The following is a 24,031-nucleotide window of genomic DNA, read 5'->3' as shown; positions in this document are numbered from 1 at the left end:
TGTATCTGTATATGACTTCATGATCATAAGTGTAGTAGTATGTATCAATATATGGCTTCTGTTTCTGGTTCCAGCTGCTCTTACTTGATGACAAAACAGTCTTACCATCAAAGATATCCAAGCAAACAACTTTCTTTGACACACTTGTGTTGCAACCACTGAAATACTTTCTTTTGTTATTGACTCAGTAGCTTGTTTGAGAGATATTCTTAGAACTGAAGACTCTCAATGAGACACAGAACCAAATAGAAAAGTTACATAAATCTATATACTTAAAGCATTCCTTTAGGATAGTTCCCAGAAGGCACCAGGGCCTTCAACACCAGCCCTTGCCTAAGCAGATGCAAGTATTCTGTTGTGGGAGGCTGCGGGTTCTCGACTCAATGTAATTTGTGCACATAAGATGAAGTCACAAACATTGTAACTCCCACTGGTCAGGCAGCACAGACGGGCCATTATGTGGACGGGTACCAGCTGGTACCACTGACTCCTCTTCCTGCCCGAGGTCTCATTTGTTGCTGCCTCTGGAATCAGGACATGGAAGTTCAACTGAAGCCTCCGAATGTTGTCCTCGGATCTTTTATCTGCGCCTGCCTCTGTGCAGCTTGTGCCGGTCAAAGACGTAAGTAGACGTGTGGAAGATGAGATGGATGAGCAGCTTTAGACTTTATCTCTGGCCAGCAGCAGATTCTACGTATGTTGATGATACACAACAAAGCTCAGGACTTCTCTCTGAAAAGTGTCGCATTCATTTAACATGAGTGCTGGTATTAGTGTTGAAGCGAGATGTTCAGTATTCTAGTGAGAGAAGCAACCAATTCTGGGGGGAACCCTTGACAGGTCCAGGTACCACATTTTAGCAAAACACTAACAGAAGTTACTCTTTGTCTTATGCTTCATTTGTTCAAAACTCTTTTTAATTATTCTCTTCAATTAATAAATGAATAGTACAACAAAACATTGGTCACGAACTTGTGATCACGTCACAGTCACATGACAGGATACAAGGGAAGCCGGCCAATTGTGAAGGAAATCCAGGACGGCTCGTGTCCATTCAGTGATTTATCCATCTGTATCGCTAAATGAGTCAGATTGATCCCTTATGATGTTGTTCCATCATCCACAATCTGTTTCCAACTATCAACCAACACAACAATAATGACATCAACACTGCAGAAAACTGACCAAAAACTGTTTCCTTCAACTGAGAAAAATCTCTAGACTTAGAGAAATGATGTCACAACACATTCTGGAGCAATCCATGTGTTTGTGTCTTCTTGTATAGACTATTGTAACAGTTAATTTTCATGTCTAAGCAAGAAGGAGCTGTGTCGCCTGCAGTTAATACAAAACTCTGCAGCGAGAATTCTGTCCCGCTCTAGTAGAAGAACTCAAATTTCCCCAATCCTTAAAACTCTTCACTGGCTGCCAGTTTATTTCAGGATAAATTTTAAAAATCTGGTTCTTACTTTCAAATCCATTCATGGTCAGGCTCCTCCTTACATCACTGATCTGATCCAGCCTTACACCCCAGCTCGGGCTCTTAGGTCTGTGGACCGGAATCTACTGATTGTTCCTGAACACGGTTCAGGACCAGAGGAGAGAAATCCTTCCTTGGAACGATCTTCCTCTCTCTTTACATTTGTTGGAGTCTACTGACTCCTTCAAGAAACATCCCAAGACCTTTTTATTTGTTCAAGCTTTTCCCTGATTTTCTTGGACTCCTGTGTTTGTCTTATGTGTCTTGATCTTTTAAAGCATGTATTTTAACTATTTATTGTTTTTGATTGTTAAAGCGCTTTGTGACCCTGGTCTAGAAAGGTGCTTTACAAATAACCCTTACTTTACTTTACTTTACTTTGCAAATACATGTTGGCTAGGTTTCTGATTTGTATATAAAATGTGTCGCTAGCGTAAACTATTTATACTATTTGTAATAAAATGAAGTTGCCCAACTTTCAAAGTATCTTGTCTAGCGCATTGGTTTTTATCTTTGTATTTTTGTAATAATGATTAAAAACTATGGTGTAATATTCCTATTTATTCTATAGGAGCAGGATAGCATGATACATGGCAACATATTGTTTTGACGTCTCAAGTGAAAAACTCAATCGTAACAAAGATACAAAAATATTTCGATTTTCAGAAGTCAGTGTTTTCTGTCAATTGGACTCTTGTGCCTGCCTAGACACTAGATTCCAACAGTTCCACCACCTTTCATTAAACTCTGTAATTGAATTATCTGTTATATTTATGCTCCTTTCCTAGTCTGCACGGTTCCTCCTGGTCCGGTGACAGTGGCGGAGAACAACACGGCCGACGTTCAGCTGGTAAAAATCACCTCTAACACCGACGTGGTTCTGACTGTGGTGGTCAACCCAGAGGACCTGTTCTACCTGAAGGGCAACGCCCTGATGGTCAAGAGAGGACTCGATTACGAGGTACTACAACTGGAAACATAAGTATCGATAACAGTTTGATCTGAATTTCTCATAAAATATATGAAAAAACTAATATGACTTGAAAAGTTCAGATGTTATAAGTCCCATCTTACTTGGTGTCTCACTATTTCCGGAGGACAGTTGAGTTCAGTTCTGTTCTAGTTTCATTTTGAATATATTTCATTCTGGAAAGGAAACCGCTCTACTCAGAGACTCTGGCAGATGCTTTATCTAATCAGTATCCCCTATTGAAATGCAAAAGCTAAATCAGGGCTTAGTAATTTAAACTTTCTTTGTAAATTAGTCCAGGGGACGTCATGCCAAAAGAAAGAATGAAAAGTGGCCTTAAACAGAAATATGTCAAATTTTGACATTATTTTCTGTATCTGTCTGTCCCGTTCTATGATTAGTTTAATTGGTCATGACTCATGTAGTTGATCTCTAGCTGGTATTTGAACAATGCTCTTCACTGCGTAACTTTCTCCAGACAACCGGCCTGGAGAGTCTGTGAGTGTCAAAGACAATGTTTTGCCACCCACTGAGAAACATTTTCAAGGAAAATGAAATCAGAAACTTACTTCTCCTTACAAATTATTAACGCAGCAATAACTTACAGAAAATATGGATAAAATAAAACTAAATAAATTAGCTGTATCTAACGTAGGTTTAAATGGCATAAAGGTTACAACTCAGACCTCAAGATTAAACATGGTAATTTAAATATGAATATGGATTGAATATTAATTCATCTCACCTTGGAAGCTCGAGTAGCTTAAACCCCTGGTTTTTTATATACATAATAGGTTTTTCCTAGTGGTGTGTATTAGCAAAAATCCAGCGATAATTATCATGATACAGGGGCAACGAAATGATATATTGTGGTACTGCAGGAACAACATAAAGTTAGCATAGAAGTTGTCTAGTGGTCCGACTGCAACCAACTGAAGTCCTTTAAAGAACAAAAAGATCCATACAATTAACATGACTGCACACAAGATTGCAGTGACACTGTTCTCACACATGAGGGCGCCACAAACAATATATTTGATCTTAAGATTGTTGCTTTAATATAAACAGAATTTCTGAATAAATAATACATAAGGAGAAAATAAAAGATTGTATTTTAATATATATCATAAAATGTATTAGGACAATTATTTAGATATGATAAGAAGCCACTTAATTTAAATATTGCTTCAATTTTATTTAAATTAATTTTGGTTGGCAAGGAGTAAAATCAAAATAAATGTTTTTTATGTCAAATAAAAAGAACAAACATTTAAAAATCAACCTAGTGTAAAAGTTACACTAACATTAAGTTATATTTAGAAATTAGTTAGTGATGCTTACTATGCATAAACTATAAACACTCATGTTAGTTAGTGTTAGTTAGTGCATATCTGGGCTACTGGCCCAGATCTGGAATGATTGGGTGGAACTCAATACTTGGATTTCTCAGGCATTTTTCCAATTCAAACCAAGGGTCTTCCTGCTGCTAATGTCAATGTATATAAATACCGAGTAAATGTGTTGTGTTACAGTCATTGACATCTGCGACTCTGCTGGTGTGGGTGCAGTGCAGTAAACAAGACTCCAAATCTGTGAGTAAACAGTAAAAACATCTGGACACTCAAGGAGGAATTGAAGCGACTGTATCTGACCGACTTCAATTCTAGGTGAACGAATCAGTGGAGATTTTAGTCGAAAACGTCAACGACAACCCTCCCAACTTTGACCAAAACCACTACATACTGGAAGTGAACGAGGTGAGCCCGGTCTGAACCTCTTGGTCACCTGATCTGATCCTGGGTCTCTGCTTGTGTCAGCTCATTGCAGTCAACGCCAGTGTGGGGCTAATCGAGGCGACTGACATCGACTCGAACCCTTTGTACTACCGTCTGGAGCCTGCCACAGTAAGATCTCACTCACAGAGTCCAATAAAACACCCATATAGAGGAACTTTTTTGCTACTAAAGTTTCTTTCTGTGATCTGACGGTCAAACCAGGACAAGTATTTCCGCCTGGAGAACATCAACAGTCCAAGAATCCTTGTCAGAAGCATCATAGAGTACGATGTGGTGCAGAAGATCTCTCTGGTTCTACATGTGCAGGTACACAACAAATCACCAACAAGTCACAAGTATCAACCGTTTTTTTTTTTTCTTCCTATGTCTGATCCAGGACACCTTCAACGGTTCTGCCTCCAACAAGCCCTTCTTCACATCGGTGGCCACAATAACGGTGCACGTGAAGGACGTGGACAACAGGCCGCCGTGGTTTCAGCCGTGTGTTCGCACGAATTTAGGCATCGCGAAGTTGTGCGTGAGCTCCGGATACAGAGGTCGAGTCAACCTGACTGAGAAGGAGGTGAGGCGGACGAAAATGAATGAATAGAAATAGTTCAGAAAAAAAGAGCACAAAGGCAGCACATACCTCTACCAAGGAAGATGTGTCTTTATAAATAGACATAGGGACGGATGGACAGACGGATGGAGGGAGGGAAGGTTGAAGGGAGGGAGGGAGGGATGGTTCTTATAGTCATTACCAGCAACAGTGCACAGAGGCCATACAAGTGGAAGGTGAAAGCCTCGAATTGTTTGTGAATTTGAAAATAAAACTTTTTTCAGATTTTCTGTTCAAGCTACTTTTAAAAGACAGACATTTCTACCTTATTTCCGTCTAAAACGTTCAGGAGTCTGTTCTGGTCCCTCCAACACGCCGTCACTTCCGGTTCTTATACTTCGGGTCGTTTATTCGCCGCTTCAAGTCAAACAAAATACAAGCTTTACGATTGATCGAACGCACTTTCTTCCGGCATCTGTACAGGTCAATAGCCCCGGGAGAAACGGTCTCGAACTGTAGAAACATCGCTATATTTAAGGCAAATTTCCGGGCCGGGAGGTCCTCTCCTTATCGCCAAATGGTTCCTTCAAGCTCCCTGTGCCACGATCCCCTGTGGAGAGTACTTCCTAATTTGTTTCCTTTTCTAATCATTCAAATGTTCTTTGGTGGGGGTTTCCGTCTCCTAGTCCCCCCCTCCCGGATGTGTCCCGCTTCGTTCTTTGATCCATGACCCAAGGTGTGAAAGGGCAGACAAACAGACGTTTTAAATAACCGGTGTAGTATCTCTAATTCTGTTTCAAGCTTGTCTTGAGCCAGTGTTACAGTCTGGAGTGATATGTTGATTGTATATGTGTATTCAAACGTTTAAACTCTTAGATGAAGTGAGTAATTTATACTTTATATTTTGATTATCTTTTAGTGTTAATTTAGGTATGGCGTATAGTGTATAACAATTTGTAATCTAACACATCATTGTGCATGTTCTCCTGACTCCCACGGTGACATGCATTCTTGACCATTTTTTGTTGTTACATTTGATGTCATTACAGGAAGGACCCCTCATTCTGGAGCCTGGTCCAGTGTTTGCCAGAGATGGAGACAAAAACAGGAGCGAGCAGATCAGCTATAAAATACTGAGAGGTTTGAAGCATAAAATTAATGTTGTCTGGATTTACATGACATAATGATGATTGCTTTTGGCAGGGAATGAGGGGAACATTTTCCAGATTGACGAGGAGACTGGGAACATCAGTATGGCCAAAGCTGCCGACATCATCGGGCCCATCACTCTGACTGTTCTGGTAAAAGCTGGATGAGAGACCAGTTTCTGGTGTGAATTTTAAGAAGTAAAGATAACACCCTCTTCCTCAGGCGTCGCAGGTCACCAACAGAGATCAATTTGCGGTGACTCAGGTCACGATGGAGGTGATGAAGAAGAGCAGGAACCCTCCTCGCTTCGAGAGGGAGCGATACGAGGGCTTCATCTACAGCAGCTCTGTACCTGAGAGCATGATTCTGAGGGACCGAGCCACTTACCGGCCATTCAGGGTCCGAGCCAGGGACGAGGACTTTGCAAGTGTGAGTCACTTTGTGAAACGCAGAGTATTGGTAGTAATGAAAACAGATGGTATATTTGACCGAACATTCTTCTGCAGAAGAACATATTTGGCATGTTTGTATAGTCAAATGTAAACTTCCGCTTCAGAAAGAACATGTTTTCCCTCAACACTCTCTGTGTGTATGTGTGTGTCAGGGTGTGAATCCTGATGTGAAGTATGAGGTTCAGTATAGCAGTTACGTCAATGTCACCTCGGAAGGCTTCGTCATTCTGAAGCGAGTTGTGAAGACGGAGTCCTTCGCTCTGCAGGTGAAGAGTGCACACACACACACGTACACACACACTCATTCCAAAAAAATGTCATCCATTCAAGCCACCACATTACGATGTACAAACTCTTTCTTTCTCTTGTGTGTGTGTGTGTAGATCAGAGCTGTTGACTCCACGACTGGCGAGTTTGGATCGGCAGCTCTGTCCGTGCAGGTCATTCCAGGTCAGTCCTGTTACAAAACATGGTGTCGCAATAAAACGTTACAAACCATGAAGGGATAACTTTGGCTGGAGAAACTAATCAGTACTGGGGGGAAAATATGTATTTTAATTGTGAAAGATATTTTTAAACTTTTGGAAGATCATTGATAGTCATAAGCTCAAAGGAATATTCTTCGAATGGACTGTGGATCCAGATGGTAATTCAGAACTCACTTAAAACTGTTAAATTATTTTAATTTTTTGCGTTATACTGTTAAATTGTTAATGTGTTGTGGCAGTAAAATATGACAAGCATGATGTTTTAGAACCGTCTTATACAACACAGACAACATATATGATACTTGTAGTCAATTGAGTATTTCTTGTTTCCTTCAAACTATCATCTAAGAATCTAGTCATCCAATTTAGTTCCTGACACAGAAATTCACAAGCAAATGATAAAAAACCTCTTGTAGAGGAGATCTGGGCGATGACTGAGGACGAGAGGATACAGCATGTTTTGACATATTTAGGCCTCAAAATAAAGAGACTAAAATGAGATCTATATAAACTGACAAAAAATAATGAAAAGTAAAAGGTGAATCATATTCATTGATATATTAAAAAAACAAAAAACACTTTTTGTTTGAAATTAAAAAGGTTTTTCATAAAAAGTTTTGAAACAAATCTTATTCGAGTCATGTCTGAGGTTTGTGATGGGCAAAAAGGAAAAGATGTTGACGAAGATGTTAACGTTCTTCTTCAACACGAGATCTCTCCTCTGTCTGTTTCACAGCCGACACCATCGTGTCGCCTTCAAACGTGGGCTACCGGGCCGGTGACATGGCGCTGCTGGGGCTGGTGATGGCGGCGCTGCTGGTCCTCTGCCTTATCGTGATTGGCTTCCTTATTTCCCGCTTGTGGGTTCCCAACGCAGGCGTGAACAAACTGTGTGAGGTCAGGAGGAGTAATTGTTCATTGAGAGATGATGCAGCACTAACTCCTTCTTCAACCACTGTCAACTTAAGACGGTTTAATTCCGATCTGAGAATAATTTCAAAGCATACAATATATTTTGGTGCATCATACAAAATAAGTTTTAAGTCCTCCAGCTATCCTGCTCACTAACACAACAGCTCCCCAGTGGTACTGAAGCATCAAGCATATGTTCTCTTTGTTGAAGGCCAATTCTTCTTTCTTTAATTGATTTAAGAATAAAGAAAATGAATATCGTTTCCACTGAAACCCAATTTTCCTTGCTCTTCGCATTATAAGAGCATAAGAACAACAGCAATTCTCAGTATTATCTTGATCTTTAAAGTATGTACTTTTTTGAGTATTGTTTTGATTGCCTTAGCGCTTTGTGACCCTGGTCTCGAAAAGCGCTATATAAATAAATATTACTTACTTACTTACTTACTAAATTAAATACAAAAGAGGTCAATCCAGAACAGGCTCCAACAAGGGAAAACACAAAAACAAAATCCAAAATCCAGAACACAGGAGACAGGGACATAGCTGGAAACAAACTCAGACCTGTGAACTGGTCAAAGGACGCGATCGACTCCTGCTGAAAGGTAACAAAAGCAAAACAGGAAGGGATTTTTCCAAAATAAAACACAGCACAGGCTTCATGACAAGGACCAGAAAAACAAGATTTGCTAAACTATATTTTTTCCCACCCATATACTAAATATGTTACACACCTGTTTATTACTATAAATTAGGTAAAGTTTGATAAAAGTTTCCTTTTATTTTGTATTTTGCATTGTTGAAATAATAGTAGTAATATTGATAATACAGTTATTATGATCTTAATGTATATATAGTTCAACAGTAAACAATGCAATAAGAATACACTACAAATCATTTTTTTTACCCATGACTGAAACCTGGTCTAGAATATTTTCTTTATTTAATTAGTTAAAAATAGAGTTTTGTATTTGAATAATATTTTAATCAGCAGCTGAAGTAATGTAGTGAGCTAGGACAATCCTGGGTCTGCCCTGGGGCCTCCTCCCGTTGTTTTTTTAACCCCTCAGGGAGGTATCTATCCTAACAAGACATCACCTTGACTTTCTTCCCCTCTTCCTTCTTCTAGTGTTATTTTTTCAGATGGCTTGAAAAAAACAACATGTATTATTTCCAATTTAATGTGGGTTCCTCGTGTCCACAGTGTCTGAGCCCGTGTCTCTCCGCTCGACCACGGATGGGTCACAGAGACTCCCTTCAGTACACCAATGATGGCTACCAGAACGAGACTGAGGGCGGAGGATCCGGGCGCTCCAACAGCACGCCGAGAAGGAGCACCTTCCCTCACACTCAGAGCCGGGTCATCCCTTTGGAAAGGAGGGGTCGCTGCTCCTCCTGTGGAGGTTTTTCAAACCATGTCCCCAGAGGAAGTCCCTCCGTTCGACCCTTGAGGAAGGGCCGAGGAGACGAGGACGAGTACGATTACAAGGCCACCAGGCAGAAGAGGAAGGAGGGTCAGAAGACTGTGTGGTTCAAGCAGATTGAAAATTCCTCGGACATCGAGGTGGAGATAATCCCAGACACGGTGGGACGGGTGGAGGAGGAGACGCAGGAGGAGCTGGAGGGAGAGGTGGAGATGGAGGCTGTCAGGGACCCTGCTGCTCCTCGCAGAGACCAGGAGGACCAGCAGGACGGAAGCGTGGAAGCTACAGAAGAGCAAGAGTCCTCCACTGGATCTGAGAAGAAGGCCTGACAAAGGTCACGACACAAAAATGACTCCTGGAGTGACCTCAAGAACAGATTTTTTTTTTTTTTTAAAGAAAGAACAACTTTAACATGTGTTACTAGCAAGAGCTTTTTTCACTGGCACTGTTGGTGACTGTGACATGAACTCTTTAAACCTGTAGGTTTTAAATAATGTTGATCATCTACAGTGCTCCAGATAAGTGTGGACGGGAAGATGAAGCCATTCGAAGAAGCAATGGCTATCTATCAGCATGATAGATATCCAGTTAGAACTGAAGCCAGAAAAACATACTGGAATTGCAGTTTTTTTTTAAAAAAGTTTTTGAGTTTTGTTCAAAATGTGGTCTGAAAATCTCATGTGTAAGACACATGTTCACGCCAGGTGTCTTCTACATGTCATGAACGAGTGTGAAATGTCAACTTAATCCATAAAAGACGAAACATATCCAGAGATATAACTTTGGAATGATCATTTAGCTTCTTAATATTGATTTAGTTTTTCAATTATTCATTTATATCACTGTGAGGAATTCCTACGGTTTAAATATATTTTAAAAGACAACCTTCAAGTTTTTTTTTTTAAGTATTAGTTTCTAGATTCATTCGTTTTTATGACCTTCAACAAATTGAAACTAAAATTATTGTTTTTTAAACATTAATCGTGTTGTTTTTGTTCCTTTCATTTTATCATGAGATGCATTGTCCACACAAATGAGTGATTTTTCTTTTCTCCAAATGTTCTCAAAACCCAGGGTCAATTTTACAAGTGTAGGAAACTTATACAAGATGGATTTTAAGGCTTTATCTCTTTGGTAGGACAAGACAACAGAGGTCCATCATCATTATATTTCCTCCAATACAAACTAACAAACTGTTCTGCCTTGGCTAAACCAGCAGGTCATAGGCTTACATCAGCATAAGGAGGTGAGATAGTGAGCTCGACCATCTAACGATTATAAATCCTGCAGTTCTTCACGTGGCTGGGAACTAAAGCTGATCTCTCTGTTAACACTGAAGAACTGTTTTTATTGATGTCTGTTTGAATAATTCTCTTGTACAGCTGTGAATTTTGTACTTTGAAGTGATCGATGATAAATGATTTGAGCAGTGATGAAGTTCAACAAGTTGCCGTTTCAGTTGTTTGTTCTTAAGTGCAGTAGGAACAAATCCAGTAGACACCCAGTGGTGTACACGTGTATTACATCCTCCGTCTACAGTTAGTTTAGTTTAAATCATAGTCAAGGTCAAACTAAAACCAAGTGACAACTTTCACTGGAAGTCAAGTCCACCTCAAAGACCCGTGTTCTGCCACAAGTATAATCCATTATATATAATATATATATAAAAATATTTGTCGATGGAAAGACAAGAATCTGAAGCAATTAAAAATAATTTAAACAATCACATTAGCACCTTTTTATATATATGACAATTGTATAAACGTTAAAACCCAAATTACTTTAAAATAAAAGAAAATGTGAATTGAAACCTCAATAGAAATGTTACATATATTGTTAAAAAATGTTTTTTCCAATTTCACAATTATGAAGGATGCTTCATGTTTTTACCATTTCCATAACTTTTTTATTAACCTTTGACACATTGACGAGACAAACCAGACATTGAATTTAAAGACCATTTATTTAGCCGTGTTCAATTCATAACCAATTTCAGTAGAAACAATTCTCAAAAGCAACATCTAAAAAAAAAAAAAAAAAGTCTTAAAATCCCTGACAAATAAAATTAAAAAGGAAATAAATGATGAACGCCAAAGCTAACATCTGTTCTAACCCAAGATGTTGAGAGAATTCTAAAATCAGTGCATTTTAACTCTATTGCCAGTTACAGTTGGATTGGAAGGCAAAAGTAAAAACGTTTCCAGCAGACATTAGACTTTGAGAATCACACTTTCAAATGTAACTAGAGCCGGTTGTGTTTATTTAGCCTTCGCGAAGCCGACCCTGTTGTTCTCCCGATCAAAGACGGTGTAGTACTGGCCAATGAAGACATCGCCAATAATCCACAGAGGTCCAGCCGGAGGAGGGATGTTCAGACCCATGAAGCCACTCAGACACATGGTCTTGCCAGCCTGAGACACCTGGTGGTTAAAAGAGGGAAATACAAGTGCATGTTAACAGAAGCCACGATCTACTTCTTGGCTGAACTGCTCCCTATAGTCGCCCCCTGCTGGACATCAAGCAGACTTTTTTTTCCCTCTCACCTTGAGGACATATTGCTCTCCGGTCAGCGCGAAAGCCTTTCCACCAATTGTAAAAGTGATGACTGGCAGTGTGGGAATCTTGTCACAGTTGACCATGTACTGAAGGAAAACATTTTGAGACGGTTAGAGGTGGAACATAAATTAATAGCTATTTAGCCTGTGTCACAAATGAGAGCTCATCCATTGCAGAATTTTTTCTAGGTCAACCCACCTCTCCCTGGATCAGTGGAGTGGCTCCGATAGCCTTCTGGAGTGCTCGGACTTCTTCTGCGGGTCCAGTAATGAGGGAGGTGCCAGTGTCAATGATGGCCTGACAGCCACCCTTGCACAGACTCAGCTGACTGCTCACTTCCAAACTAAAATTTTAAATGCAATAATTGATTATTTTGCTGTGAAATAATGCAGCTGATATTTAGATCTGTATTAACCTGTCCATTTGGACCTGCCAGTAGGCCTGGCGGGTCACGTTGGTGTAGTGGAAGTCCCCGGTGTAGAACTTTGGGTCAGTTCCTCCCAGCATCAGCTCACCGCCAGGCTGGGTGTCAGGATTCCTGCCAGACAGAAGGTCACGCAAGATTAAAGACATTCAATCTTATCCACTTCTGGAACCACTCGAATATTTTTCACTTTCTGAAAACACATCTGCCAGTCTTTACGAACCTCGCAGCTAAAGGAACAAGAAAATCTCACAAGATCCTAGCGATGACTAAGGACAGGAGGATACAGTTGCTTTTAAAGGTGATGCTTGGACACATTTTGGTTTCAAAACAAATCAAAGTAGTTAGGACTAGGTCATGTGGTCTGTAAATTCTGCAAAACCAGAGTCAAGTACTCAGACAATACTACTAATACATCGTGGTTCCTACAATATTTTGCAATTATCGTAATGCTATATTCTCGCCAATCACCATTACTTGGAAGGCACCACCTGGACTTGCATGTTCACAGTTGCGCCAGGAGCTCATTCATTTTCAGATTTCAGGTTTAATCTTAGCGCATGTGTAAGTGCTGAAGTGATGCCTTTGTACCCACCTAGCTCAAGGTGAGCAATAAGAGAAAGTGGCTCAAAAGACACATATTGATTAGAAGTTGTGTCAATTACTACTAGAGTCATTTGTTTGTTGTCTGAGAATATGCACCATTCTAAGAATTCGGATCTTGCCTTTTTACTAGAAAAACAAAATAGATTAAATTCATATATTTTTAGTTACTGAATCAGCCTTTTAACATCAATTCAACCACTGAAGAATGGTCCCGCCTCATTTGAGTTTCCCTCACCTGTTCAGGTAGAAGGAGAACATGTTCTTTTCGACCAACTTCTGTCCCATTATGTTGTCAAAGACAGGAGCTACGCCGTCCACAGAGATCCGTGGGTAGGCCATGCCCAAGATCCCGTCAAACTTGGCAGCAATAAAGGTAACACCGGGCTGCTTGATGGCCTCACCAAAGAGCTGAGATGTCAAGGAGATGTCTCCGATCTACATTTGAAAATCGTTAAAACAATTAACTTCTTATCAAGCAGGGCATAGAGGGTGGATTTAGACGTACCGTGCAGGTGTCCTGACTCAGGTAACCAGACAAGCTGCCACTTCCATACTGGATGGCGAACGCTGTGCCGTTCTTGACGTAGGTGCTTGATTTGTCAGAGTTGTATTTCTGATGAAGCACTGAAGAGGAGGAACATGAGGTTTCTAACTTTATGGTGACATATACAGAGGAAAGAGTAGCAGAAACCAGGGGAGGACTTACAGCAGGCGATGTCAAACAAGGAGCAGTGGACAGAGGGAACCCAAAGGTTGGAGGAGCCGGTGTCAAAGACAACGGTGAAGGGCTGAGGCGGAGTACCCAGACCGATCTCGCCATAGTACTGGGCCTGGGAGAAAACGCATGAAGGAATTACTCACAACAGCTCAGTGAGAGGTCAGGTGAAACTGAGTGTCTTTTGAGGTGGCTAGAGTCAAAGAGAAAGTGAAAATAGTCAGAATAGCATTAGTTATGCTTTAACTTGTTCAATCCATCCTGGTGAAAACTGATGCAGATGCAACGGATAAGATGAGGGTGGATTAATGGTTTATTGAATTGAGTAATGAGAGCAAAAAAGGAAAAGATAGCGTAAACATTAGCAATCTTATCCTGTTTAACTAAAACGGTTAGGAAGCTCATTTAAAAAAAAAAAAAAAAAAGAAAGAAAAAATCTTAAACGAAAGGAAGCTTGTTGCAACAACTTCCTTGAAACACATAAAGGGCTGATCGGTGAAATTAAGAAGGATACATTATTTAATCAGTAGATAAATATGTGATAATACTGAACCACTTAGATATAAAAACTCTGTCTGGGGAGCATTGCAGGTCAAAATCCAGGGTGTCTTTTATCAGACTTGCAGATAAGAATAGCAATAGACATGCATGTTATGTAGTTGTATAAAGTTTGTGACAAGTCTTTTTAGTTTGTCCTAGGGCAGTGGTTATCACATTGGGGGCCGCCAGGAGGCGCTATAGGAGCCTCAAAAAACAGGAACAAAGGACAGGATGGAATTCAATATAACACCTTCTAAAGTTTGGGAACCTTTGTGCTTGGGGACAAGAAAGGTGTCTTGTGTTTCATTCAGTAAATGTTAGTTACATCAGCACAAACTAGTCTTTGGGATGTCTTCTGGGAGGTCATGTCCAGTGATGGGTGCTTCCAGTAAAGCCAAAGGTTTAACTGTGAAAAGCCGATTTAATGGATCAAGCCTGTGCCGGACCGCAGAAGTAGTTATGAGTCATTATATTGTACCAGGAAGAAGCATTAAGGGTTGCTGACAAATATTTGTCCCAACTGCCTCAGGTTTGCCCCACATATAGAGCACTAATCCTAATAAAAAACAACCATCAGGATCTTGCACCAAAGAAGATTTACGGGAAAAGAACGAGACATTCAAGAGCTAATCAACCAGGATTATGGTAATCCTTCAAGAAACTGTTCATTTATACCTGCATGAGGAATGTGTACAGAAAAACAATGTCATCTAGGACTGATTGTACAAGAAGAGAACGTAAACACCAGACAGACAAATCTATTCTTGACCCTCATATGATACGGTGCAGCCGTCAGCAGTTTCTAGGCAGCAGCCATCTTCAAATCAATAGGGCCATCAGCAATACTTTAGAGAAGTGGAAAAAAGTGAGTAAAGGCTTGTGGTCTCGTGGTTTAGTCATATCTGTCGCTCAAGAAATATACTTCCTTCCTGTCACAGCGAAGCAAAAAGTGTCTGTGAATATGCAATACTTTTGTACCGAATAATGCTAGTAATTATGGTTTAAGTTAAGCTTCCAGATGATTTTATTTTTTTAAAACTTTAAAAAAAACAAAAAAAAAACAAAGTGATTACTTGGGTTATTGTTTATTTATAACCCAAAATTAAAAAGCAGAAGTAGAGATTTCTGCTGACCACGAGAGTGAAATGAGAATAAATCTTGACAAATATTTAGGTACTAATGACCAATGGTGAAACCAATAAAACATGCCTTTTGTTAACCCAAGACTGCAATATTACACAGGTTTCTTTAGCTTTAAAAAGTAGCAGTTGACTTGAATTATGGGTTAACAATATTTAAAATATTTAAATAGAAAGAATTATTAATTTACATCTCAGTTTTAGCAAACGCAGATAATAAAGACATAATTATAAGAAAACAAACGCTGAAAACTGACTTAAAGCTGCTCTAAACGACTTGCAATGCTAACAGATTTCAACGTACTCAATGACGCTTTTGATGTAATCTAGCAAAGTAAATGCGGACTTAGGGAAAATAAAAAAACAAAGTAAGATGCGGTGCATTAAAGAATGTGTGAAAAGTTCCCCCTTTAATACACGCTGACCTCTTCAGTGCTTTTAAGACTGCATCATCACACCCAGAGAAGTTACTGTGCTTGACCAGGCTCCCTTTAGATTCACAGAATACAATAGAACCTTTGTTGTTGCAACCCCCCCCCCACTACCCAGTTTGGTCCGTGAGCTGCATTAGTTTAAGTGATAACTACTTACATCAAGGTAGTTCGTCAGGGTCTCTGGAGTGGGTGCTTTACTGGAGGGAAAGCCAAAGTTGTACTTAACGGAGTGATTTTCAGCCAGAAGTTCTGCTACACTTTTCCCCGAGTCAGTGAGCTCACGTCTGACAGAGCGGAACTTCCTCAAAGGAATTCTAGAGGAGACATCACAGGTTTAGTTTTGGCACATCTGCGGAAAAAAGCATCTTAAACAGATATTTAACAGTCGTTTCCCCTTTAACCGGCTCTATCCATCGACATGTACACCAGCAATGGGCTTTAGTTTGAGAGGTTATCAGAAGCTGAATCACTCTGGCTAGAACCAGCCTTCACAAAAAAGAATCACATAGAGTTATTGCTGGTGAACAGAAGTGGGAACGTTTCCAGATGTGAGCCACAATATGATAACATCTGACCCACTTGTGGCACCTGGAACAGAATGTTGCAATACAGTATGCACAAGATAAACTACTTTATTTTATTTTAATCAAATTGGGACGATGTATAAAACATACGTTTTTATTTGTTCAGGCTTTTCCTTGATTTTCTGGAACTCCTATTGTGTTATCAGTGTTATCTTGACCTTTAAAGTATATACTTTATTGAATTTTGTTTTGATTGTTTAAGCGCTTTGTGACCCTGGTCTGGAAAAGCGCTAAACAAATAAAAATTACTTACATACGTTTTATAATGAAGTCAAGTTCTTTCGCTTTAGTCCTCTTTGTTCCTTTTCTTACTTTTATGTTTATGAATAATCGTCTGTATTATTGTGACCAATGTGAAAAACAATAAAGTTCTCCCTAACCTAAAATGGACTCCCTCACCCAAAAACATCCCATTGTCATGTAACTTAAACGTATTATTTAGGAGCAGGTTCTGTTGTGTAATTTTTAGACGGTGACAGCTTGTGTTTAACTGACCATCAGCTGCAACAGAATACATTCCACACATACATTTAAATGGAATAAATCGACAACCAATGACGATTGTAACGATTATTTTTTAAACATTACCAACTACGTTGTACGTCATCCTCTAAACAAACATTAAACACTTTAAAATGAAACGCCTCTCACAGAAGTGGAAATAGTTAGTGTGTATTTTATTCATTCAACGTTAAGCCCCGAACTTTAATTTCTAAAATGACGTAACGACGCAAAGAAGCTTGTGCTTCTGGTTCTGTAACGCAGCAACAACAACGGTGTTGTTTACTTACCGCACGATCGCCTCGTTTTGAAGGACCAGAGCGGCCAACACCAGAAGGAACAAGCTCCCCATGGCTCCCGTCGTTTTCTGATCCGAACTGTAGACACAACAATGACAGCGCACTTCCAAGCTTTAAGGGACAAACGGCCACTTTTATCAGCTGACCAGATCACGTGAACCGAACAGGGAGGGGGAGGGTTTTGTACGTCACTTCCGGCAACGAGGCGGAAGTATTCGTGGCAACGGTATTTAGTGTTTGTATTTTCAAATTTTGATTATTATTAAAAAATAGATTTAATTTTATATTTGTATTTCATTGTCATTCTATTATGAATGGATACCTATCTCAATCATTATAAACATCATATTAAAGGTTGAGCAGAGTGATATTTAGCAGATATACATTTTTGCCTTGTGAGTATTAACATTGGTATTGTTTTCAAACTTCTCTGAGGAAACATCTTCAGCTGAGCTTGTTGCAGCACCTGTTGCTCTGGACTGTAAGATACCTTCGTCTTTAAATTTAGCTCTTGAGTGCGAGACTGTCACGGTGTTTCAACGCAATGTGGCGTTGTCTATAAAGAGAGTGTCATATGAGCATAGAATTTGACATTTAAAGGGATCATTTAAAAGGGAAGGTAAACAACTTGAGTATTGAACAAACTCAAAATGCTAATAAATCCCCCAAAAACATTTACTTACAAAGCCAACATGTCTAAGATACAGTAATATATCTGATGATGATGACAGTTTTGGGGATGTTAAAATGTGCTTGATAAGAAAGCTAAGGTAAGGTAGAACTTTAAGTAGAACTTTATTGATCACTCAGGAGGTCTCCTTCGGGAAATTGTTTTTTCCAATAGCCACAGCAAATACAGAATTTTTTCTTTAAAAAATTAAAATTAAAATAAAATAAGAACAAGAACAGAGAGAAATAAAGAGAAAGAACAAGATGATACAATCCAAGTCTAAAGATAAAGATAAAGAACATAGATCAAAGAAAAATAACAAAGACAAAGGATACAAAGACTAACATAGAACAGAAAATCCAGATACTTTTACTCCACTCCTGCCCCCAAACTCATAATTGTACAATTTAATAGCCCTAGGAATGAATGAGTCCTTGAGTCTATTTGTTTTGCCCCTGTCAAGAAGAACTGTGACTTGAAAGAGATAGCATTTACTTACAAAGCCAACATGTCTAAGATACAGCAATATATCTGATGATGACAGTTTTGAGGATGTTAAAATGTGCTTGATAAGAAGAACTGTGACTTGAGACAGAGATAGGACAGTTGTTGAGCAGTAGTATGGCTTAAGTCTTTCGACATACAATAGTGTGCAAACATGTAACTCTTCCAACTGAAGAGCTTGTGATATCGTCATGTACCTTGAGAACCTTTGTATGAATACAGTTTGTTAACTGTTGAAATATATTTGCCAGGGTGAAATTATCAAAGTTTGATTCTTAAGGTAGCGATCAATGGCAATGAATCAATAACAGTAAGAAATATTGACATTTAACTTTCATCATCAACAGCAGTGTCAGAAGGAGATATGTGTTATTCGTGATTAATGCATTGGTGTTATCTTATCACCTCACCCACATATCAAGCTTTGTTCAAATCGTTATGATGTGGAATATCTGCATCAGTCAGACCAACTTCAGATCCTGGAATCTTCTTTGTAACATTATAAGTAAGTTAATGTTTGTAAATCAGTCAACATCAATTAGCAGAAGAAAGAAAAAACATCCTTATTGTACACGGAATGTTACAAAGATTGTTTAACAAATACATATACAGTATGTAGTACTGTGCAAAAGTTTTAGGCAGGTGGGAAAAAATGCTGTAAACTAAGATTTTTTTCCAAAATGGAAGTGTTAATAGTTTACTTTCATCAATTAACAAAATGCAGTGAATGAACAGAAAATAAATGTAAATCAAATCAATATTTGGTGTGACCACCCTTTGTCTTCAAAACAGCATCAATGACATGCTAGCGGTTGTCGTTGTCCTGCTGCAGAAAATGTTTTGGGCCAATCATACGCCTCCCTGATGGTATTGCATGATGGATATGTATCTGATTGTATTTCTCAGCATTGAGGAAACCATTAATCCTGACCAAATCTCCAACTCCATTTGCAGAAATGCAGCCCCAGACTTGCAAGGGATTTTGAAGGGAAATAAGCTTGATGTGTCTTTCATCTGCTGCACTAAGTTTCCTTGGCCGACCACTGTGTCTACGATCCTCAACGTTGTTCTTCGTTCTTTGTGCTTCTTCAAACGAGCTTGAACAGCACTTCTTGAAACCCCAGTCTGCTCTGAAATCTTTGTCTGGGAGAAACCTAGCTGATCCAGTAGAACTAGTTGTTGCTGGGGTGTATGACCTGTGACACAACCTCTGCTTGGTAGCAGAGTTTGGCTGTACTCACCCAGTTTTAAGTCTCTTCACAGCAGTGTCTTTTTCACTAAATGACTGTTTAACATACTTGTGAAATTGATGATCATTAGCACCTGAAGGAGACCTCCAGAGGGATAAATAAAGTTTTTTCATTTATCTATCAAAACCCCTAACTTTGTGCAAATGTACCGATAAGAATTGATGCTAGTTGGAAGGCAAAGTGTAGTAACAACAAATATTGATTTAATTTAGATTTCTCTTTTGTTCGCTCACTTTGCATTTTGTAAAATATTAAAAATAAACAATTATTTTTTATATTTTTGAAAGGATTCTTGGTTACCAGCCTTTTTTCACACCTGCCTAAAACTTTTGCACAGTACTGTACATTTACAGTATACATAGACAGTATAAATAATGTTACATAGGATGCACATTTATTAACATTTGGAACTACAGAAGTAGTTTAGGAAGCAGAAGTTTAATGCATATGATGAAAATACAGGGGACTAATACAAAGCCCTGAGGAACGCCTCTCTGATGACACTAAATCTAAAAGAGTGCTCCATGTGTTAAAAGCATAATTGTGATGAAGTTTTCTACCTGAATTCACAGGAGTGAACACATTGATATGGTTTTATTTGGATTAATTCTATTAAGACAGGTTTCTCTCATATTATCTCAGGCAGATTCCCTACATGAGATGATCCTTGACTACCGATAGGGGACGCAATTGGACAATGTATCCAATGATAGAGGGACAGAAGAAGCTGAACAACACACCTCTATACACGTGTACCCATACACACACACACACACACACACACACACACACACACACACACACACACGTATATATATATATATATATATATATATATATATATATATATATATATATATATATATATATATAAACACAGCACTATAGTAAAGTGAGCCACAGCTCCTAAAGAGAAACGTAAAGGAGACCTTATCAACTCTATTTAGCTTCCAAAAATCCCAAAATCCAAACTTTCACAATCAAAACAACAATTTAAAACTTGAAACCAACAGTTAGTTTGTTAAATTTTGGCAACATGAAGGCTTTAGAGAATTCAATTGTCTTTGGTTTCTAAATTGCTTTCAAATATGAGTAGTCAAAGCGTAAAAGATTGAACTCACTGAGGTGGCCACCAGTTCAAATTCGTTTTTTTCCCCCCACCTCTGAATTAGAAGAAATGTTCCCATCTACACAGAAACTTCAGAAGGTCTCCTCTTACAGAAGGTCACTTACAGAGAACTACATTTCCTCTTCACTGATCATGGGGTGTCAGACGTAAAGGAGACGAGAGTCACCTCCTGAAGTCTCTCATCAAGTAGGAACAAGAAGAAATCATCTCGCATCTCTACTGATTGAAAAGGCCTCGAGAGGAAACAGTATGTCTGCCATGTCTGAGTGTCTACTCTTTTAATAGAAACTATCACTGAAGGGTCCTTCTCTGTTCTATCTATTTTCGACAGCAAGAAACTCATCAGCCATAGTTGCAAAGTCTGTAAAAAAAAAGAGAAGTTTATTAAGCGTTCTGTTGTAAATTAAGTTGGATTGTGGCCCTAAATTAACATTTCTTGTTGGATTTAAATCAATCTCAACTGAAGCTTCCACTCGTGGATGAGTCTCTCTGTGCAGCTCTATGCAAATATGTTCATGGCAGAGTGATCATTTGCAGCTTGCGTCTGTCACGCTGAGTTCCTGGTTGTCACTGATGAACTCAAACATCCAGTAGAAGAAGTCTATACATTATGCCACCTGCAGTCGAGCCAGTTCCATTGAGGACAACATGCAGGCGGATGATTATACCGACATAAAGGCAGTAATTAAGTCATCAGGATCATGATCAGTACACTCAGAGACTCTCTTGTGTCCTCAGGTAATTTGTGATGCACATTCCATATCCAGATCGACAAGGCAACTGTCAAGAGTGCACGTAATAAAGCAGCTGTCTTGTGAGGCAAAGGCAATACATTTATACCACCTGTCATCTAGAATGGATTCTTGTGAGTTCAATCGCTGGTATGAACTTTAATGCTGATTTATTTTTGCTCATCAGACACCAGGATTACACAACTGAAGCTTCTGTTTTTAGATCCCTTTAATGGCTTTATTTAAAGACCGTTCAAGAATCCTGATCAGGGAACGATGTCACAGACAAAAGAATGTCTTTTAAAGACGTTTTTCAGGAGATTTAAATGTTGTAACAAAGTGTGTAGTGTTGAGAAGATGACCTTTATATGTAAGAAAGACACAAACCCACACAGAAACTAATGTGAAAACACAACTCTCCTGAATCACTCACATGTTTCAAATGTTGAATTCCTCCTCTCCAAGATGATGTAAGTCCCTCATCATGATGATGTTTTAAAGTTATTACTTTATAAAGTTCTCCACCGTCTGATACCTTGGCGAACAAAAGGTTACATGAGCAGAGTCCATTATGATGCAATAATGGTCTTCACTCCTCATCCAGCTGTAATCACACCCCGCTTTGTTTATACAACAAGTCCCTTGGAGGTGGAGACTTCCAGAATCGATTGCATGGGGTGACAAACCTCAATATATGAGCAATCACAGCAGAGTGGGTGTGGGTAAGGTAAACAAGATTTAATCTCCAGAAAAATGAAACATTTTCAGTGGGCGGGGCTTAATCACATTTTCTAATGTAAATATTTCGATGAAAAGAGTTTTGTACAAACAGACACATACTGATGATACAATAGAGGTCCAACATCTATTTAATATTAAAGAGACACTCAAATTAACACATTCGTTTTTCAATAAAGACATTCTGATGTAGTTTAAACTTAAGAAAAATGCCACAATATTCCTTTTCATTTCAAATGAACACAGTCCTTTTTTTAAATTATCCTTTTCTGACAGCAACGAGCAGCATTTGCAGTCCCTGCATCATATTTAAATCACTAACCTTTTCTTGAATTCATTCCCCAAGAGTGTGTCAGCGCCACCTTTCCACTCGTTATCTGATATCTTCTCGTTGACAACTGTCCTGAAGTGTGGCCATAATGCTGCTTCCTTTATTCAAACTACTGGATGTGGACCCAAGAGAGTGAAAATAGTAATGAGTTACACAATGTACCAAGATTCTGCTCCTTAAGAACAAGTTTTTACATCAAGGTTTCTCAGTCAACGCTTAAAAATGGTGTACAGGGTGGATGTTCCTTTCCATATGTTTGAGGTACATTTGTTTCTCCCTGAACATATCTTTGATAATTTAGAAAAAGTGGTCAGAACGAGGAGTTGCTCAGCTGTTGCATCTGAATTGTCAGAAAATAAAAGCAAGACAGGAAACCTGAGTCGCTTATAGCTTTGTTTAGGATATGAAATATACTTTATTAAGGGGGAGGGATGGATGGATGGATGGACTTCCATCTGGAGATTTGAGGTTGATTCAAATTAATTGTTTTACCTTTATACAGTGGCACCTGCTAACAAAGACGCTAACTAGCAATAAGAGGCTAAAATGTGTTAGTGGAAAAATGGTGACGAAAACCAAACATGACGAGTTAACGTAAACATTTTTAACGCAATTATAACCCTCTAGCTAAGCATGAGAATTCAAGCCAGCAACTGATGCTTAACTGCTAAACGGCGTCAAAAAGAGAGACAGAATCGAGACATTGTTCTCTTTAAATGCGTTAATGATATTACACAATTGTTCAATTGGTGCTAGGGTTTATTATTATTGTATTTTTGCTTCGTAAAACAAGTAGCTTGAACAGAATACTTTACAAATTCTAACTTTTTTTTTGGTACTTGTTCAATTTACTATTTCTACTTTAATTATTATTAGTAAAATGAGTATTTATTATTATTTTAAATAAAAGGCTGTGTTTATAATCAATCCATCCGTCCATTAATTAAACCGTCCATCCATGCATCCATCCATCCATAAATCTTATAATGCGATAAATGTTTGAGCACGATAACACATAACACAAAAGCTAATATTAAAGCTATATTGAGAACATATTTTGCAGAAACATTTGCAGTAAATATATTGACACTTCATGTACTTTGTAATTTGTTTTCATATTTGGGTTCAGATGAAGTTGATATGGCGTCTGATGGAAGACAGAGTGGAACCTGGAGAGACAACACTTCAGAGTTACAGAAGTAAAGAGATCCGTGGTGTATTCTAAACACGTTCTTAATTGTTAGAGGTCAGTGACTTGTTCAATGTTTTGAATCAATTTGAGTATATATACCACAACGTGAACAGAATTCTAAAAGTGAAACTGCTCTGACTCTGCCAAGCTGGAGAATGATACTGATGCAACATGGCAACATTCTGCTCGTCTAAACGTGCATCATGACATTCAGGAAGTTATAAAAATCAACATCAGTACCTTCTGTAAGTGCCACAATGGATTATTGAACTTTGTATTTGGGGTTCAAGTGGTTCTTGTCTGAGCCTGCCTTGATTAAATAGTCTGGTCTGAGAAGAAAGACAAATAAGAATGGATTTTTTAAAAGCACAGCAAATCAATGTGGCCAGGAACTTTTTTTTATTAAAATGTCTTTAGCTGGTGATTTATGTTGAGGCCAGAAGCAAACATCTGCACACTCGAACATTGATAACTTGTTG

At 38.8% G+C, this 24,031-nt stretch overlaps 2 protein-coding genes across 2 annotated transcripts; one reads left to right on the top strand and one right to left on the bottom strand.

The window, feature by feature from the left end:
• The first annotated feature begins 342 nt into the window (after window positions 1–342).
• cdhr5a (cadherin-related family member 5a) lies at window positions 343–10,607 on the top strand. The gene is made up of 14 exons (XM_087793373.1): window positions 343–622; window positions 2,269–2,441; window positions 3,983–4,042; window positions 4,118–4,207; window positions 4,268–4,354; window positions 4,448–4,552; window positions 4,623–4,808; window positions 5,834–5,924; window positions 5,988–6,085; window positions 6,156–6,362; window positions 6,538–6,651; window positions 6,769–6,835; window positions 7,610–7,770; window positions 8,990–10,607. The coding sequence occupies exons 1-14, from the start codon at window positions 538–540 to the stop codon at window positions 9,536–9,538; spliced, it is 2,073 nt and encodes a 690-aa protein (XP_087649499.1). The 5' UTR covers window positions 343–537; the 3' UTR covers window positions 9,539–10,607.
• A 546-nt stretch (window positions 10,608–11,153) lies between these two features.
• ctsd (cathepsin D) lies at window positions 11,154–17,162 on the bottom strand. Its single transcript, XM_087794397.1, has 9 exons — window positions 16,999–17,162; window positions 15,781–15,937; window positions 13,502–13,625; window positions 13,301–13,419; window positions 13,031–13,230; window positions 12,181–12,303; window positions 11,964–12,108; window positions 11,753–11,851; window positions 11,154–11,629 (listed from the first exon to the last, which is right to left on the bottom strand). Exons 1-9 carry the CDS (start codon window positions 17,058–17,060, stop codon window positions 11,468–11,470), a joined length of 1,191 nt encoding a protein of 396 aa, XP_087650523.1. The 5' UTR covers window positions 17,061–17,162; the 3' UTR covers window positions 11,154–11,467.
• Window positions 17,163–24,031: the final 6,869 nt, after the last annotated feature.

Source organism: Callionymus lyra, chromosome 6, assembly GCF_982586985.1.
Source record: "Callionymus lyra chromosome 6, fCalLyr1.hap1.1, whole genome shotgun sequence".
Classification (NCBI taxonomy): domain Eukaryota; kingdom Metazoa; phylum Chordata; class Actinopteri; order Syngnathiformes; family Callionymidae; genus Callionymus; species Callionymus lyra.
This window is presented reverse-complemented; position numbering and strand designations above follow the sequence as displayed.

What these genes read in the sequence shown, in the direction of transcription:
- cdhr5a (XM_087793373.1), top strand. Translation starts at nt 538, where the DNA reads ATGGAAGTTCAACTGAAGCCTCCGAATGTTGTCCTCGGATCTTTTATC. An exon ending in AGAGAGGACTCGATTACGAG is followed by an intron (nt 2,442 to 3,982) that starts GTACTACAACTG and finishes GTTGTGTTACAG; the next exon opens with TCATTGACATCTGCGACTCT. An exon ending in TCAACCTGACTGAGAAGGAG is followed by an intron (nt 4,809 to 5,833) that starts GTGAGGCGGACG and finishes ATGTCATTACAG; the next exon opens with GAAGGACCCCTCATTCTGGA.
- ctsd (XM_087794397.1), bottom strand. Translation starts at nt 17,060, where the DNA reads ATGGGGAGCTTGTTCCTTCTGGTGTTGGCCGCTCTGGTCCTTCAAAAC. An exon ending in CTTGTTTGACATCGCCTGCT is followed by an intron (nt 13,420 to 13,501) that starts GTAAGTCCTCCC and finishes CCTCCTCTTCAG; the next exon opens with TGCTTCATCAGAAATACAAC. An exon ending in TGGCAGGTCCAAATGGACAG is followed by an intron (nt 12,109 to 12,180) that starts GTTAATACAGAT and finishes TTAAAATTTTAG; the next exon opens with TTTGGAAGTGAGCAGTCAGC.